The sequence below is a fragment of the Schistocerca serialis genome, chromosome 8 (assembly GCF_023864345.2).
Source record: "Schistocerca serialis cubense isolate TAMUIC-IGC-003099 chromosome 8, iqSchSeri2.2, whole genome shotgun sequence".
NCBI classification, from domain to species: domain Eukaryota; kingdom Metazoa; phylum Arthropoda; class Insecta; order Orthoptera; family Acrididae; genus Schistocerca; species Schistocerca serialis.
This window is the reverse complement of record NC_064645.1, coordinates 254,919,376-254,934,541: the sequence shown is the minus strand read 5'-3', so window position 1 is coordinate 254,934,541 and position 15,166 is coordinate 254,919,376. Positions and strand designations below refer to the sequence as shown.

At 37.3% G+C, this 15,166-nt stretch overlaps 1 protein-coding gene across 1 annotated transcript in view; it reads right to left on the bottom strand.

The window, feature by feature from the left end:
• The window catches only part of LOC126416119 (ATP-binding cassette sub-family G member 1-like), a 379,097-nt gene that overhangs the window by 9,787 nt on the left and 354,144 nt on the right, over nt 1-15,166 (bottom strand). The window contains exons 10-11 of the mRNA XM_050083643.1: nt 7,941-8,041; nt 7,696-7,851 (exon numbers count right to left, since the gene is read on the bottom strand). Coding sequence (XP_049939600.1) covers nt 7,696-7,851; nt 7,941-8,041 — 257 coding nt within the window. The remainder of the gene's footprint in view (nt 1-7,695; nt 7,852-7,940; nt 8,042-15,166) is intronic.

Below are 15,166 nucleotides of genomic sequence, written 5' to 3'. Positions count from 1 at the left end.
CACCAAAGTGATCATATTCAACAATGTACCTGAGTGCATTACATACCTCTAGTTATATGGGGGTATGTCTAGCATTGTCAAACATGACTACTTTGCTGGTCCAGGTGTTATGGTGTGGCAAAGCATAATGTTGCATGGGCAGACTGACCTCCAAATCTTTGAACATGAAACACTTGTTGGTCAACATTATTGTGACACTGTGCTCCTTTCCCATGTGCACCTTTTAAGGGTGTATTTGTCCCTATCTTAATTTTTATGGATGACAATGTGTGACCACATTGATATTTATCTTAGTAGATGAAGGATCTCTTGGAAGGAGAGGATATTTTACAAATGTACTGGCCTGCACCTTCCTCCAAACTAAATCCCATTGAGCACCTGTGGGATGTATTGGGGAAATTTATTGTAGCGTGTCAGTATGCACCAAAGACTGTCCAGCAGTTGCCAACTGTACTGGTGGAGGTGAGAATACCCTACCACAAGAACTCCTTAGCAACTTTGTGGCCAGCATGGGAGGACACTGCAGAAAATGTGTTGCCATCTGTGGTGATCACATCCCTCTCAGGAACTGTACTCCACTGTTTGCAATGTCGAGGGGACTATCATGAAATACGGTGACTTCTATGTAGTTATTGTCTTTGAAGGAGTGTCATTTCTTATTGTCTCAATGCATATTTATTCCCATTACCATCCATACTATAGCAAAGCAGTTCTTTCCAAGTATGTTATAAATTTCATCAAGTTATGTGACACATGTGAAAGTTACTTTTGTCCTCAAGTTTAGCACATGAGAACAAAAATAGGCTCAATATCAATCCCTGTGGTACACCATGTAACCGCTCAATGTCATTCAATACGATCACGACACCCCTCGATTGACGTTAACACTCGTGGTGTCACTTGCCTTCATACATGGCAGTGGACGTTTGAAAATTCGTGACGCTAGCTCAATGGTCACCAATTGATTTAAATGTAAATCCTGGCTGACTCTTAATTCAATTACTGCCATGGGGGTGAGGAGAAAGAACACATCCTAGTGGTACCAGCATTATGCGTATTTAGATGTTCGATTAATCTGAATGGTTTGCAATATTCCAGTGATTCTATTCGAACTCTATGCTGATGTACCAACAAGGACCATTTTCGCAGATAAACATGCAAGTACGTAATGTATGTTCAGTTTCTCAATATAGTTCATCGCACTCACACATTACACATCCGCTGTAAGAACAATTTCATGCTTTTACATTTTTGGTGTCCCACAATATTGGTTGGCTAAATATTATGACGATATGTTGCTTACAACTTCCACAGATATTGTTTATCATGTAGTCAAGACTACGTAATGAAGCCAAAACCGTGGATGAAATTGAAATGTAGTTTTTTTACTAACACTTCTCTTTTCACTAATTAAATATGAAATATGAATCGGGATTGGAGGTGATGATCCTATCCTTCTTTTTTAGTATTTCAGGTCCCCATTAATTAATATCTGGTAGTTAATAAGTGAACTAATTTTTATGCTGGCATGTTGTTTGTATCAGTTACCCTGCAACCGTCCAAGGATAAGATTCTATTAATGTTCCGCGCACACGCGTTTCACCATTTTATAAAATGCAGAATTATGTAAACTATAGCTTTCCATTGTGCACAACCTTCGTGGGTTCCACAACCATAATAGTTTCCCAAGAGTATTTTTCCCACCTAACACAAAGTTCAAATTATGTTGTCGGATTCATTTTCACTCCACCCGACAATAAACGTCTCTGATCACTTCGTCACACATAATGTATTTTAAACGTGCTTGAAGAGTCTTTAAATAATCTCCTCAATGAATTTCGCAGTCACGTACCTCTTTTTCATTGACCAGCCCGATCGCGATAACTGAAGGTAGAGAGCTCAATAATGTGTTACATGTTCTTTTATATGTATTAAAAAACAGACGCGCCCCTATATCTTTCTGTCCCGCTTGGTCTTTGCTACTTTGCTTTTTATTACTTTGCATTATATTGCTTCTTAATAATACTGTGCAGTTATTAAAGTTTTGTACTACTTTCCCCGTTTTAATTCTTCCCCGATTTTAATTAATATGATGCTAATTGACACGCCTGCCCGCAAAGTACCGTTATAACCATTATTTCCCATTTGGAAGATGATGTTTTACTTCTTATGCTCCCTGGGTTCTTAATGTGACAATTTGCATTCTTTTACGTAGATATGATGAAACCAGGTTACCAGCATGATCTCTATGCTGAAATAATTGAGCTTCTGCAGGAGGATACTGTGTAATGCACAAACAAATGCCTTTGAACAGTTAGAGAAAATAGCATTTGACAGTTATTTTGACTTTCAAATTTAGTAAAAACCAATTCTTATATTTTGAAAGTTGCATGCTATGGAAGGATCCTTTTTATATCCAAATTGAGACTAAGTATCTTACCTCGAAAGTGGTACGTTAAGGTCTTGTGTACATAACTGAAAAAAGTTGTGAGATTTGTTGGAAATTATTAATGTTTGTTTCACTACCTTTCTTGCAAAGGGGTCTCACAATAGCATATTTTAGTCTATCTGAAAATATAGCTTGCATTAGTTGTGTAATACATATGCAACTGAATACATTTCATACATGTTCAGAACAGGATTTTAGTGATTTACTTGAGATATTATCAAGTTCATGAGAGTTTCTGCTTTTGAGGGAGTTAATTATGTTGTTAATTTCTTTGGCAGAGCAAGAATTAATTGTGATTTACCTGTACATATGTGGTATTGATACTGCTGCTTGCATGTTGGCCTACTCTATTGTTTTACACCTTGAACTGGCCACTCCAGTCTTCAGAGCAAATTATACAAAGTGATTATTAAACATGTTGGCTACCTGACTGCTATAATTTGTTATTTTATTTAATAAAAAAGTCCTCCCATTCCTTAACTATTGACCAGATAAATTTAATTTTATTATCTGTATTATTAATTCTGTACATTTATTTTAATCACACTTCTTTATATAGCACAATATTTCTTGTTGTCTGAAATCAGTCCTGCTTCTCTGTTTCTCCTAATTATTTCTTACAATTCCCTTCACCTTCCACATGATATTTTAACTTTTTTTGTAATCCAGAGAATTTCAGATGCTTCTTAGTTAACGTAGTTTATTGGTTTATGGGAAAGCAGTTTTCATAGATTGATGAAAATGCATCTGCATCAATATCTACATCTGTACTCTGCAAACCTCCATGATGCACATAGTATGCATCTATAAATAAATTATATCTGTCACATTATCTGGATCCCTCAAATCCACTTCCTATATGGTTGGCTTTAAAAGTCTCTATTAGCTGTTCATATACCACTCCAACTGTTTTCCGTGGTACCCCTTCATTGTAACCAGGTAAGTTATTTAGTATGGTTAGTAGTGTACCATGGCCATAGAGGCCATTCACTATGGAATAAATGTGTTCATTGCTAATTAAGCATTCACCAAAAAATATGTTCTTTGTTGATGTATTATCTTTGATGCTATTCTTGTCCAATCTGTTGAGAGCTCTTTAGCTCTTAAAATCTGTCAATACATGGGCCCATTTACTTGAACCCTTAGTCATTTCCTCAATAAATTGTGTTATTCAGTCAAGGTTAGCACTAGGTTTTACTACACTTGTGACCTGGTACCCTAATCCTACACCTCTATATCTACACCTACATCTACATGGCTGCTCTGTAAATCACACTCAAATGCCATGCAAATGGTTCATCAAACCACCTTCACAATTATTCTCTGTTATTCCACACTCATACAGCATGCAGAGAAAATGACACCTGTATTTTTATGTAGGTGCTCTGATTTCCCTTATTTTATTATGATATTCATTTCTCCCTTTGTAGTTCAGCATCAACAAAATATTTTTGTATATGGAGGAGAAAACTGGTGATTGAAATTTCATGAAAAGATCCCACAGCAATGAGAAACACCTTTGTTTTAATTATGTTCATCCCAAATCTTGTATCATGTCTTTGACACTCTCTCCTCTATTTCTCAATAACACAAGATGTGCTGCAGTTCCTTGAATTTTCTTGATGTACTCCATCAGTCCTATCTAGGACAGATCCTACATGATGCATCAGTATGTCAAAAGAGGATGGACAAGCTTAGTGTAGGCATTCTCTTCAGTAGATCTGTTGCATCTTCTAAGTGTAATCCTTATCTTTCCTGCAATTGTTAGCCAACAACTGTGCCATGATTACTGCCAGCAGTAACACTTTTCTTTTACTACAACTCAGTTTTTGAACTGTCTCTTAAATTGTTATTAATGGTCTGCTCACCCAATTTCCTATATAGCTCAACGAAGTCTCTTCACTTCAGCACATAACAGGTTCTGTCTGTTTTTCAGCAAAGACAATAGTAGGGTAGACATTCAATTTTTTTTCCAATAATTACACACTGCCTGAAAAAAAACAGTGAACCTTCCAGAAGGCATGCTTGACTGTCTATGTAACTTTATACATGTACACCTCACCTGCGGATATGTAAAATGATTGGAGCTGCCATTTTCTGTACCAGGTAGAACAGCCACCAGAGTGCATTAGTCCTGTTGATGTTTAGTGTTGTTATCAGTCCTGGTAGGATATATAATGGACATGAACAATATCAGAACTTGCCTAATCACTGTGAAGGACACAGAGATGCCACATAGTCATTTAAGGCAATGTTATCAGCAACTGACACAGTGTAAATAGGGCCTCAATATGGGACTATATTTGACCTATTGGTCGAATCATGTAATATGCAGATAAATGGGGCCATTCAAATCTGATAGTAGCCTGAATGGCTGCATGGGAATACAATTGCAGGCCTACTCATTGTTAAGGCTCTGGTTGAACATATACTTGTATGACAACCACAAGGGATGGTCACTTTATTGTCCAACAAGCACAAAGTTATCTCTTCAAATCAGTACTTGCCATTCTAGAGTAATAAAGTGACTTCCTGCATCATGTGTCATTCTGTACCATTGGTTACAGACTAGCAGTAGAAAGACTAAGGATATACCATCTCATACATAGGCTGTAGTTAACACTACAACACAAACACCAGCATTTGGAGTAGTGCTGTGATTGGGACTCATGTTCTGCTGATGAATAGCACAGTGTAGCACTCAGCAATGAATGGCAGTTCTGCACTATCCCAACTGACCATCATTGGTGTTGATTTGTGGGAGGTCACATTCTTTCAAAGTTTTGGAGAGGCACAGTGGTGTTACTTTTGGCATCACGTTGTTGAAAGACACTGGGTATTACTTCAGGTCATGGCCGATAGTACTTCAGGGAACTCTGATGGCACAACCATATGTAACAGACATCCTGTGTCCTCACGTGTTATCTCTCATATGACATTATAGTAATGCCATTATTCAACAGGACAACACTCATCCACACAGGGTATGTGTCTCAATGGACTGTCTGTAAGATGTTGAGGAACTCCTTTGACCAGTAAGACCTCCACATCTCTCTCGGATACAACATGTAGGAACAGCTTTGACATCAACTCTGTCCCAGTACCAGTATGCAGGTTACTGCGGACCACTTACAGTAGTGGTGGGCCAGCTTACCTCGGGAAAGGATACAATATCTTTTTGACACCCTCTCCAACCAAATCAGCATGTGTATCCAGCCCAGAGTAAGTGTGACATCACACTGATAAGTGGGTTCATACACAAAGTTCTTCATAAATTTGACTCGAATTTGTAATCACAGGAATAACATCACATACCTTGTCGACCTGTCAATTATAATTTGTTTCCTCCTCCTTTTGTATGCTTCACTTTTAATGTCAGACAGTATGTATTTTGCACCACTGCTGTTAATATTTTAGTTTTTCAGTCACTTTATAAACTTAATTTTGTTCAGTATTTTCCAATCCTAATGTGTTCTCTGTAATAAAAATATTTTATGTGAGGAAAAATGTGTATCTTAGAGCAGCATAAAAGTGTTAGAATTTCAGCAGTAAACCATGTTATTCAATTTAATAGATGCAGATTCTAATTATGAAATAAATTGCATCCAAAATTTAAATTGATGTGGCAGGCAATATTTTTTGTCCTTTGGAAACTGACTTTGTCAGTGTGTGTCGTGGAAATAATATAATGATGCTCATAATTCATTTTCATCTAACCTACAGTCTATATTTTGATCCCCAGAAACAATTGCTTCATAAAATAACTATCAGAACAGTTCTGCAGGGTGGTTTTCCCCAGCCAACATGTACAAAATTGCAAATGTTTCATTATATTGCAGAGTGTGTGTAGTATCCTGTAATTATTGCAATATGATTGAAAGCAGTGTGTACTAACAAAATGAGATTTTTTCTGAAACTTTAAATTTCTCTTTTAAAATTATCTAGAGAGCAGTACAAGAAAACAATTAAAAATTTAACCCATAAAAATGTTCCTCCTTGATGCTTCTCCTTATTTATTTATTTATGTATTTATATTAAAAAACAATGATGCTGTGGCTTACCAAATGAGAAAGTGCTGGTAGATAGACACAATAAAAAACACACAAACACAAATTTCAAGCTTTCGCAACCCACGTTTGCTTCATCACGAAAGAGGGAAGGAGAGGGAAAGATGAAAGGATGTGGGTTTTAAGGGAGAGGGTAAGGAGTCATTCCAATCCCGGGAGCGGAAAGACTTACCTTAGGGGGAAAAAGGGACAGGCCTGTGTCTGTATATGTGCGGATGGATATGCGTGTGTGTGTGCGAGTGTATACATGTCCCTTTTTCCCCCTAAGGTAAGTCTTTCTGCTCCTGGGATTGGAATGACTCCTTACCCTCTTCCTTAAAACCCACATCCTTTTGTCTTTCCCTCTCCTTGCCTCTTTCCTGATGAAGCAACCGTGGGTTGCGAAAGCTTTAAATTTGTGTGTGTGTGTTTGTGTGTTTTTTTTTTTTTTTTATTGTGTCTGTCTACCAGCGCTTTCTAGTTTGGTAAGTCACAGCATCTTTGTTTTTTAATATATTTTTCCCATGTGGAATGTTTCTTTCTATTATATTCATCTTTATGTATTTATTGTTTATTTTACTTCATTTACAGCATTCTGTTTTACTGTACCTTTTGTCATTTTCTCCTTCCTGCATTCCATCTCATTGCTTACCTCCTCCTCATCCTCCTCCTCCTCCTACTCTTCCTTTCTCTCTGTCCTTTTTTATATTTTGCCACCCCCCGCCCCCTCCCCCATTTACTTCATTCCAACATGACATTTGGTTTCACAAATTATTTTCTCTTTTTTATTTCAAAATTACTTTCTAATGGCCATTCTTCTCTATTGACCCTCAGTATCATTGACTTTCTTGTACACACAGCACTGTCCAGTTTTACTATTTTCTTGGTATCTCACCTCTTGTTACAGATATCGTCCTTTTATTTTCCTATGTACAACTCTTCAAGATAAAACTTCCTCACATTTGATTTGCTCATAAAGTCATAACTTCACAGTTATTTTCAAACTGTCATATATTTGTCCTACAGAAATTCCCTAATTCTCTGTATGTGTGAAACTAGATATTGTTGTTTAGATTTTCAGAAAATTAGGTATACCCATTAATATAAAATGTAAATTTTTGAGAAAAACTGCAAATAATGAAAATATATAATTGAAGCAAAAATTTGCAATACTACATTTGAGAAGAAGATTTCACTTACTTGTGGGCGGAATACTGTTCCTATTAGAAGACCATAACTCTCAGAAACTATAGAAACTAGGAAAAACAGCAAAGAATACATCAGGAACCTGTACCATTCAAGAGGCTGGCTGGAGAGTAAATAGGAGAGTGGGACAAATACCAATGTCCACGCATGCTGAAATTTAAACAGACATGTTTTTAACAGTTAAAATTTCTAACTAATGACTACTGTAATGTTAGTACAATTAACTGGCCAATACATACCATACAAATAAGTTTCGAAATAAAGACAGCAGCAAAATATGAATTCAATGAGTACCATCCGTTGTGGTATTCTCGCTTCACAAGTTTAAGCTCAAAAGGATCTGAAAATTAAAGGTGAACCAAGCATTAATGGAAAACTGTCATCTTGAAATTGCAATCATACTTCACATACTTCTGTTTAATTCTGTCCTGTGGCATAACATTCTTCAGCAATGCAACTAAGATCACAAAAATAGTTATTCTACAGAACCCTGAAGTAATATTATTATACCAGGGTGAACCAAAATTTGCATACTCAGGTGTCATAATGGCATTTATTGCATATTAGCAATACAAAAATGTCTCGAATAAAATTTCATCTCATGCATACATATGGTAGGATATGGATAAGGAAAGCAATCTGGCAACATTGTAATCAGATGTGAGCTATTTTTTTTTACTCTATGTAACTTGACACCAACACCCCTGCTGCAGTGTGTAATGGTACTTGAACTACATAACCATTATGGTACTTCACCTGAACCTCTCGATACCAGTAATATTCTACTGTATTTCTGTTAACTACTTAACATATTTCTAAGACAACATTCAGATTTGATTTTACTTTTGATACATCGATATGTTTATATTGCAATGATATTATTCTTATGTGTATTCTTTCTTTTGTCACTATGATCTTTGACATACTTGTAACTCTGATTTTTGGGAGCATAAGTGATTGTTAGTTAGTTTTTAAGTTGTTAGAGAGTCGGACGTTGAGAAAGTCAAGTCGTGGACGTCATGTTGGAAAGACAAATATTGTTGTCAGCTTATAAAATGTAAACTTTAACAGTGATTGTGAGGAAGATGTTTTCAAGTATGTTTTGTATTGTGAAGTGTTGTTTTGTGTGTTACGTGATATTGCAATAAAATCAATTAAAAGGAAGTGTAACTTAAATTCGGAGTGCTGATTTTTTTTTTTTTTTTTTTTTTTTCATCACTATTGTGCTATCTTTGAAAGGTTTAATCTCCAAGAATGGTTTGAGAAGCGCATCTACAAAACTTTTGAATATAGCAGAATAAAACCTAGGCCTCTTTGCATCCGAGCTTGGAATCATAACCACCTAGATTTTCAACAATTGAGCCATGATTTTACGACGAGACCAGTGTGGGAAACATGAAAAGATGAGTCCCTAGTTTTTTGATTATTACATGAAATGACTTTATTAACTGTGCTCTAATGACACCTGCCACATAATATGACTGTTGTTGCCCATAAATGCAGTATTTAGCAGCGTGAGCAACACCACAATCATTATTAAATGCTGACCTTTGTTGTGGTTGGGTTGTTAGAAGTGGTAATACTGGTTCCCATCAGATCACCAAAGTTAATACTCTTGTGCTTGGCTAGCACTTGAATGACTCCCTGCCCTAGACTACCAAGTGCTGCTGGCAAGTGTGCCACACTCAGCCCTTTTGAGGCCAACTGAGGAGCTACTTGACTGAGAAGTAGAGGCACCAGTCACAAAAACTAACAAAGACCAGGAGAGCATTGTGCTGATCATGTGTCTCTCTGTACCTGCACCTGGTGATACCAAAGGACTGAGGATAACACGGTGGTTGGTCGGTACCATTGAGCATTCAAGGCCTGTTTTGACAGTGTTCGTTTGTTTGTTCTATGTAAGTTGGCAAATAAGTATCCCATAAAGGCCTCTTTAGGTATCTTGGGATTGTTACACTTATGTGCGAATGCATATAGACTCAAATTATATGTTATGGTTGATAATAAAAGTGAATTTAAGATGAACTGAAAATCTCAAGCACATTACTAGGAGTAGAAATACACTCTAAGAGAAAAAAAAATGATGCACCACAAATGAATTATTTTAATGGGATGGAAATCAGTAGATTTGATGTTGATGTAGAGACAAACAACTGATTACAATTTCAGAAAAATTGGATCATCTATTCAAGAGAAAGAGCTTCACAAATCGAGCAAGTCAACAATGCATTGGTCCACCTTTGACGCATATCCAAGCAGTTGTTCAGGTTGACATTGGTTGATAGAGCAGGTGGATGTCCTTCTGAGGCCTAGTACAACAAATTATATCCAGTTAGGAAGTTAGATGATCAAAATCCCAAGCTGGTTGGGGGACCTTGCCCATAATGTTTGAAATGTTCTCAATTAGGGAGAGACCCAGCGCCCTTGTTGGCCAAGATAGGATTTTGCAAGCATGAAGACGAGCAGTAGAATCTCTCATTGTGTGTGGGTGGGAATCACCTTGCTGAAATGTAATCCAAGGATGGCTTGCAGTGAAGGGTAACAAAATGGGGTAGAATATTATTGACATGCTGGTGTGCTGTAAGGATGCTGCAGACAGCAGCCAAAGGGTCCTGCTATGAAATAATGGGCACCCCAGACAATCACTTCTGGCTGTTGGGCCATATGGCAGATAGTTAGGGTGGTATTCCAACATTGTCTGGGACCTCACCGGACACATTGTTTGAGGCCCAATGACCAGTGAATACATATCAGAGTGTGATCTTGACAGTAGTGGGATACTAACCTGACTGTTGCCCACAATATGGCCCAACAACCAGGAGTGACTGGGGTGGCATTTCATTTCATAGAAGAACCCCTTTGGTAGTCATCTGCAGCACCCTTACAGTGCAGTGGTATATCGACAACATTCTATGCCCTGTTTTGTTCCCATTTATAGCAAGCCATCATGGGATTACATTTCAGGAAGATAATGCCCAACCACATGTGGGAAGAGTTTCTACTGCTTGTCATTTTGCTTGTCAGATGCTACCTTGTCCAGCAAGATCACTGGATCTCTCCTCAATCAATAGAATTTTGAGCATTATGGCAGGGCTCTCCAAGCAACACAGGATTTTGGTGAGCTAACATGCCAACTTGACAGAATTTGGCAAGATATCCCTCAGGAGGAGATCCAACAAATCTGTCAATCAATGCCGAGTCAAAGAACTGCTTGTATGATGGCCAGACATGAAACAGTGGGGTACTGACTTATGTTACTCAATTTGTGAATCTCTTTCTTTTGAATAAATCCAATTTTTATGAAACGGTAATCATTTCTTTGTCTGTGTATATACCACCATCCATTTCTGTCCCATTCTGATAGTTCTTTTGTGGTGCATCCTTTTTTGTGTTATTTATCTTCCTGTCCATTCTTGTTTCTTATAATTTTGATCAAAATGAAGTTTATATTACAGTATAAAAGTCTGTAAACAGTTGCTGACATACATTAGAAAGGTAATGGTAAATCCCAAGATATTCAAGACTGTGCCATCTTAAACTTCCTTTCTACATTTTATAAGAAAGTTTAAACTTGGGTATGTAAAGTCCAGTTAACACTATGTTCACATGAAACAGATTTTCATCTTTGTCAGCGTTTCTGAAATCAGTAAAGTGGATTAAATGAATAACATAAAGTAGCCAATACATACAGCATCTAAGCAGTATAAATGTAGGAGGAATAATATATCCTCTTGTAAACTAGCAGCTTTCTCTTTGTGCTCCATGAACAATGGTGGTTCGTTCATGTTGAGGCATGGATAGGGATTGCATTGTTGATGATTCCAAGTGACAGTTGCCCTATGCACATGAGCATGCTTTCCGCTTTAAGAAAGCATATATCCTGTAAATTGTGTCTCTTGCTTACTTATGCAGAAATTATCACTTACCACCACAATTAGCAATGATGAATCACAAAAAATGAAATCATAATTCCCTAAACGTCTCTCTATGATCACTTTTAATGCTCACATTAGCTACAGTGTTCACAGCAGAGTGCTTGGAATATAGTGAACACTCATTGGCTATTGGATCATACGTAATGTAGGTGCACGGCACAAGCATAAATTCGACCATCATTTGTGACTCCAACTAAAGTAGTAATTACCATTATTATTAGTGACAGTAAATTATTACTAATCATAACTTGTATATTTTACAGAACACTACACTTTATGTTAGGATTTGCAGGACATATTGTGTACCTGAATTAATGAGTCTAATTAAACAGATTTATATACTGTATTTTCTTTCTGATAGGAATAAAATATATGTCGTTTGTTCATTGGTATAATGTATTAGTTACATATTAATAAGAATATAAATAAAGGAAATTCTATTCTGGTCCAAGCTGAAGGTGGCCAAGCGCATGTGAGATGTGCTTGCTTGTGTGAATGAACGTGTGCTTGTTTCCTATTCTGACAAAGCCTTTGGCTGAAAGCTAATCTGTAAGTGTCATTTTGTTGTGCCTGTCTGCAACTTAATGTCATCTTTATGCATTTAGCAGCCTCTATTTTCATTATGCTGTTGACAGTCCAGTGTTGAGTTTTCATTGTTTTAAAAAATCATTCTTCACATTTGAACCTAACTTCCTGAAGTGCACCTCCTCAATAAAAAAAAAGTTTTAAGAAAGTTCTGGTAGAATGTAAATGTTATAGATCAGCCACAGAGTGACCACATCATGTTTTCAGCACAATATCTTCATCCTGTGGCTTCCTTATCCTTGGCCCACTGAAAAGTGTCAAAGCAGTAGTTCTCTTTTCATTCAGAAATATGTCATTGTGTAAACTAGCCACATTTTTATATTCAGGTTAGAGTCAGTTTAACATGCAAATTAATTAAATTACAATTAAATCAAATCAAATTCAGAGAGAATTTGGTTACGATTGCATGTACTGGGTATCGGCTAAGACAACTTTTGCATGGTGTGCCTACCACAAAGCAACCAAGTTCAGTAGAAGAAGGTAGGGAAATCATCAGCTCCTCATGCCAGACTAAGGTAAGGGGGAATAGATGCTGAAGATAGCAGATCATTGTGCTCTACTTGCTTCCTGGGGGCAGGGGACATTATCAGCCAGGCACACACTGTAACAATTTTATGCTAACAGCATCTGTGAACACTTCCCTGCTGAAAAGAGGATTTTGTAAACAACATAACCAGTTTTTGAGCCATTCTTCACAGAAAACATTTTAGGTGATATACTGATCTCAAAAGCTTTCCAAATTGCATGGACAGTCCCTGGAATTGACAGTCAAGCACTTTAGTCACCTGTTCAGCATTTTGGCCAAAATTTTTTTTTCTTTCTTCTTTTTCTCTTTATATGTATCACACTAGTAAACACTGTACAAAAGCACCAAATTTAAGATATATGGTCTGTCTTGAGTATTATGACATATAAGGAATTTATTGGAAGAGTTGTATCAGTATACTTGATTGGAAGAGCCACATTTTTCTACAGTGGTGGGAGTACACTAGCATCTGCTTAATTTTTTCATTTTCAGGACAAAAATGATACTTTCTGGTTGGCAATCACTGCTTGGCAATCACTGCAGGAAAAATGTGCAAAATTGATGCCCTCTAAACTTTCCCAACACTTTGGTTTATGCTCTGAATAGAGTGACTTTAGGCTCTGCTTCGGAAGGGGACTCTTAAGCCTCTATTTGCAGCAGACACACTTCATATTTTACATTCAGTAGAAACATTTTGGGTTCTGCACACAGTTGGACTACTCTTCAGTCAGGTTGCTTCCAGCAGAGACTTTGCCTTGCAAACTCCACATTCCAGCCTCATCCAATAACATTACAGCAGTGCATGCACACCAGGTGGATGTAATGAGCTATCTGCAACTCCCACAGGCAGCACATTCATATTCCAATGATAAGATTTACAAGCAGCACCAGTGGTATAGGTAATGATGAATTTAATAACTCTCAATTATTTCATAGTTAGGTGCTACCTGGTCACTGAGGCTGGCACAGTAGGACAACAACTTTTCTTTTATTCCAAGCATGAATGCAGTCAATGCTGCCAAGTTGCAGATTTAAATCAGTTAAAATTTAATATGTTACAGAGCTGAATTTGACATGTGCTTCACTTCATGAACTTTTCAAGTTTTAAGTCACAACAATGTCATCTTTTTTATTCATTATTATTGTTGTTGCATCTGGAGTAACTTTTACTAAATATTTAAGTTTTTAAAAAAGTAAAATTGTGCTGATAAACTCAAGAATTTATCATGTATTTGAATTTAATGTGATAGCTAGTCACCTCTTCGCATAACTAAGGAAATAATGCTATTACCCTCACCCACTGATAAAAAAATTAGCATTTATTAACTCCATTGTGCACAGGGAGAGGTTTAGATAGATATCCAACTTGATAATATCTCGGGACAGTGGAACGGGGGTGGGGGCGGGGATTACAAGCATTCTGTGTACAAACAGTCTGCTGATACACTGATAGTTACAGGTGCCACAAGGAAGCACCAGCCACATTACCAAGCAGTGCACTTGTCAAGAAACTGGTGTCACTGCTATTGAGGAAACAAATACCGTGCACACATCACACAGTTTCAGACATGCTTCCACCTGCTGAATACTTAAGGCAATATGCACCCTTCAGCAGCAACATGCAATTTCTCACTTGATTCTGGGCCATGAGCCAGCTACACTCCCAGCTCATCAATCTCCACACTGCTTCACGCCACTCCACAGTGTGTGGCCCCCACAGATGCCACTCTACAGCTGATTGGGAACAGGCTTCCTTCAGAAATGATATTCCCAGAGTGAGCTTTGTATGTTTTATTCTCAAGTGATCATGAACAATTTTTCAGTCTAAACTTTTTGTGAACAATGTGTCATGAATAAATTTTTCTTAAGTTAAACATGGGAATTATAATTCAATACAGCATGCATCATCAACAGTATGTCTTAACAATGATGAATTGGATCAAACTAGGATTTAACAACAGTTGATGGGGATAAATGGCAGGATCTAACAGAAGTGACAAGGATAACACTGTATTTTCTGCTATGCCCTCATCTCTTTAAGCGACACATTACTTTGTTGCCCAGGTTGGATTCTTGTGTGTGTAATGACTTCACACTGTGTGTATATCTTTGAACTTTCTGGAATTTAATACCACATGCCTGGTTCTGGGGTCACAGCCTGCAGTAAAACAATGTCATGAGGGTAGATTCAACACACATTGCTGGTATCACTTGCCGTTGTGTCAGGGCTGATCCAGAATCAGGCCTAGCACCAGTATGTCCTCTGAGTCCAATGCCTTCAGGCTTTTGTGTCACTTCTTCATCTCACCCACTGCCTGTCTGCTTCACACTTCTGGAATCAGTACAGTGGATTGAGACAGCAAGGTTTGTACCTATTTTGCCCTTTGGGCTTCATAATTTCAAGTAAAATGATGGAATA